Raw genomic sequence first — 4,318 nt, 5'->3', positions numbered from 1 at the left:
CTGATGCCCTGCTTGTTCCCATTGTTGTTGAGATACATGGAAATAATAGAATCTGAGGACTAGGTCCACTACAGAGATTTTTCAAGATCATTTCTTACTTTCTCCAATTCAGCTTGAAGTCGCTGATTCCTCTCGAGTTCACTACAGAGACTGATTTTCACAATAGTTAACTCCTTTTCAAGCATGATGTGCATCTCACTGGCTACTTCCTTCCCTTTCCCAAAACTTACATTCCTATGTTCTCTATTGAGTCCCTCAATGGTTTCCTCTAGATCAGTGCATATTACTAACAGGTCATCCCTTTCCTCTTCCGTAGATGCAACTTTTTCTTCTAACGTATGTTTCTCATTGTTAAGGCCTTCTATTGTTTCTTTTAGATCAACAACTACTACCATCATATCGTGTCTCTCATTTTCCACACTAGTTATTCTTTCATTCAAGGTTTCCTTTTCTTGTTCAAGATTAGCTATGGTCTCATTTAAGTCCACTACACAGACCACTAGATCATCTCTAGATTGTTCTGCCTCTCCTAGTTCTGTGGTCAAGATCTCCTTATCATTTACAAGGCTATAATAGGCATCAATTAGGACATTAGATAAAGACCTTATCTTCTTAGAAGAATAGGATTTCAGATCTCTCAGAACATCCCTGAAGTTTACCTCATCGTCTTTATCTTCTTCATCATCATTATCTGACTGAGCCATCAGCGCGAATAGTGAATCGTACTTCGTTGCTTTAGTTTCCACTGCCATCATGGAACTATTTTCTGCATTTGATTCTCTTTCGGATTCACTCGAGGAGTCTCCCCAAGTATCAAGAGCCTGCTTAATAATATTGTCTGCAACACTTTTTCGATTGAACCTTTTATCTAGAACCAGGTTCCTTTTTCCTGCTTTGTCACGATTTTGCTTGTATTGCTCCTGTTTTGTGAGTGGGCAGTCTCTGATGAAATGCCCTAACTTTCCACATCTGTGACAGAGATCGTTGTTCCTTTTTTTACTTGAACTGCCCCACTTTGGTATACCACAATTTCTGCGAACCATCTTTTGAAATCTCTTAGTAAGATAGGCCATGTCACTATCTTCATCACTTGAATCGCTGCTTTCAGCCTTAAGCACCGGGTTCTTTTCCTTCTTGGGCTCTCTTCTTTCACTATCTTTCTTTCTTTCCAATCAACTCATCCATGAGTCTGTAGATCTTTAGCTTCAGTGATGGCATTTACCTTACTTTCCCAAGACCCAGGTAGAACACTGAAGATTTTCCTTACAAGCTTGTTTCTGGGAATGACATCTCCAAGTGAGTGAAGCTCATTTATGATAGAGGTGAATCTGGTGTGCATATCTTGTATGGACTCATCATTCTTCATCCTGAAGAGCTCATATTCAGTAGTGAGCATGCCGATCTTGGATTGTTTGACTTGAGTAGTTCCTTCGTGTGCGGTTTGTAAAGCTTCCCATATTTCTTTGGCAGTATCACAAGCTGATACTCTGTTGTACTCATCAGGTCTTATGCTACACATCAAGATTTTCTTGGCACGATAGTTCTTTTCTACAGCTTTTCTGTCAATGTCGCTGTACTCTCTTCTCCCTTTGGGCACCAATGATCCTGTTTCTTCAAGTTTCTTCATGGGAACATGTGGACCATCACAAATGATGTCCCACAGCTCTGAATCTTCTGCTATCGTAAAATCATGCATACGGATCTTCCACCAGCCATAGTATTGACCATTGAATCTGGGAGGTCTATAGGTTGATTGTCCTTCTTTAAAGTTTGGTGGAGAAGCCATTGAGGATCCTTCCTAGGTGTTAGCCTGATAGGAGAGACTTGCCATGATACCGTAGTGTTAGTTTATATGAGTTCACTAAACTATAGAGTACCTGATCCTCTATGAGATAATGTGTAGAATGGAGTAAAGACTGAAAGTAAAGAATTAAGGAGATTTTCTACGTGGAAAAATCCCACACAAGGGGATCAAAAAATAACGACATACTCTTGTAGGCTTTTAACTCTATTAACTTGCAATCTCCCTATTACAAGCCACTTTGCAAAAACCCTATTGCAAAGACTTCAAACTAACTTGTGATGCAACCACCACAAGCCACTCTATAATTATCCTAGTTATAAAGGATTTAAACTTATGACTATCCCTAGTCACAACATAAACTCAGAAGTTTATGAATTTTGGTTTGTTCCTAATACAACGCTTCTAAGAAAGCAAACTAGGAATTACAATGAAAAATAAATAACAAGATTACAACTCAGATACAGATGTATATAAACTCATTTAGAAACTGATCCTTAGTGGAGTTGTCTTCTTGTTCTTGACACACTAGTGACTTCAATGCCGGATGAACACTTTTGTTTCTTGAGAGAATATCCCTGAATGCACGAAGAATGGTATGTCTTGCACCGGGTTATTTTATCACAAAAGTTAGGACAGTGGATAGTGATGTCAACTCTTGGTGTACGCTTCTTCCCATTGAGAAGTGACTGCTGTACTGTCTGCACAGCCACTTCTGGGCAGTTGCGTTCCAGTTGGATAGTGGACTTTGTACTTCTGTCAGGACATACCAACAGACCAGGTTCTAGTTGTGTTTCTCTTCTGTGACAGTTGCTAGATGGTCACTATTTTCAGCTACGTTCCAGCTGTGTACTTGACTTGTACTTCTGTCAGAGAACCCTAAGGGAACAGATCCCTATTGTGTTGCTTTTTATATTGATTGCATACAATCAATGACTTGTGCTTGTGTCAGAGAACCCTATGGGACCAGGTCATCAGGTCCCTGTTGTGTTCCTCCCTGTGGTCGTTCATCCATTTGTTGATTTTCAGACTTTGACCAGTTCACATGAATCGTATATCCTGTGGGCCAGGTTCTCTATTTGGTTCTTCACGATAAGTTTGTTAGATCATCAAAACATAAGAAGAATAATGCTAAGACATTGAAATCCCATCACCTAGGTTTTCAGATTTCTAACTAGCTCGTCTATGGTCAGCTCCTGCAAGTCATTTGCTTCAGTAATAGCATTCACTTTACTCTCCCATGAACTAGGCAGGATATTAAGAATGTTCCTCACGAGCTTGTTCCCGAGAATGACTTCACCAAGTGAGTGTAACTCATTTATGATGGAAGTGAATCTTGTGTGCATGTCTTTAATAGATTCATCGTCTTTCATCCTACAGAGCTCATACTCAGTGGTAAGCATATCGATCTTAGATTGCTCTACTTGAGTGGTTCCCTTATGTGTTGTTTGCAAAGCTTCCCATATCTTCTTGGCGGAATGACAAGCTGAGATCCTATTCTATTCATTAGGTCTTATGCCACACACCAAAATTTTCTTGGCACAAAAAATTTTCTCCATAGCTTTTCTATCTGCATCGGTGTATTCTTTCCTAGTCTTTGGCACCGTCAATGGAAGATCTCCGACATTCTTTGTTGGGACATAAGGACCATCACATATAACATCCCACAACTCAGAATCTTCAGCCATGATAAAATCATGCATTCTTATCTTCCACCACCCATAGTATTGCCCATTGAACCTGGGTGGTCTATAAGTAGACTGATCTTCATCAAAATTTGGTGGAGCAGCCATAATGATCCTTCCTAGGTGTTAGCCTAATAGGAGTAACCTGCTTTGATACCAATTGATAGAATATATGAGTCCACCAAACTATAGAGAGACTATATCCTCTTGTGAGTTTCTACTGAGAATGCTAATGAAACAGTAAGTAAGACAGGGGGTTTTACGTGGAAAAATCCATGCTCAAGGGGATAAAAAACCACGACCTACACTGGTAGGATTTTAACTTCACTATGAGCAACTGTAGATTACAACATATGCAATCTAGGAATTAAACTCTTAGTCCCTCATTAACTTGCAATACACCTATTACAAGCTACTTTGCAATATACTTCATGACTAACTCTAGTCATGGCACAAACATTAAGGGTCTATGGTTTTACAAGGGGTTCCTAAGCAACGTTTCTAGATAAGCAAAGTAAGAATTGCAATGAGGAACAATTACAAAGTTACAACTCAACTAAGGACAACAAGATACTAAATTTAGGAACTGGTCCGTAGTAGTGTTAAACTTTGTTCTTTATACACTTGAGAATTGAATGCTCGAATATCAGATAGCTTGAATGCTTGGAATGAATTCTCAAATGTTCAAGTGATGTTTTGTTGTAATACTTTTGTTAATACAACTTGGATGACATCACTTGAATGATATAATCACTTGGTGGGTCAAAGGACAAGTGACTACAGAACTGTGCTGCACTGTTTCTGTGTACAGTGCAGGCAGTCACTTTCTAGT

The 4,318-nt window shown here is 39.3% G+C and overlaps 1 protein-coding gene across 1 annotated transcript; it reads right to left on the bottom strand.

The window, feature by feature from the left end:
* Positions 1–2,955: 2,955 nt before the first annotated feature.
* On the bottom strand, positions 2,956–3,594 carry LOC138880219 (uncharacterized). The gene is made up of 2 exons (XM_070159895.1): positions 3,328–3,594; positions 2,956–3,267 (listed from the first exon to the last, which is right to left on the bottom strand). Exons 1-2 carry the CDS (start codon positions 3,592–3,594, stop codon positions 2,956–2,958), a joined length of 579 nt encoding a protein of 192 aa, XP_070015996.1.
* Positions 3,595–4,318: the final 724 nt, after the last annotated feature.

This window comes from Nicotiana sylvestris, chromosome 10 (assembly GCF_000393655.2).
Source record: "Nicotiana sylvestris chromosome 10, ASM39365v2, whole genome shotgun sequence".
NCBI lineage: Eukaryota > Viridiplantae > Streptophyta > Magnoliopsida > Solanales > Solanaceae > Nicotiana > Nicotiana sylvestris.
This window is presented reverse-complemented; position numbering and strand designations above follow the sequence as displayed.

What these genes read in the sequence shown, in the direction of transcription:
- LOC138880219 (XM_070159895.1), bottom strand. Translation starts at nt 3,594, where the DNA reads ATGGCTGCTCCACCAAATTTTGATGAAGATCAGTCTACTTATAGACCA. An exon ending in TTTGTGCCAAGAAAATTTTG is followed by an intron (nt 3,268 to 3,327) that starts GTGTGTGGCATA and finishes TCCGCCAAGAAG; the next exon opens with ATATGGGAAGCTTTGCAAAC.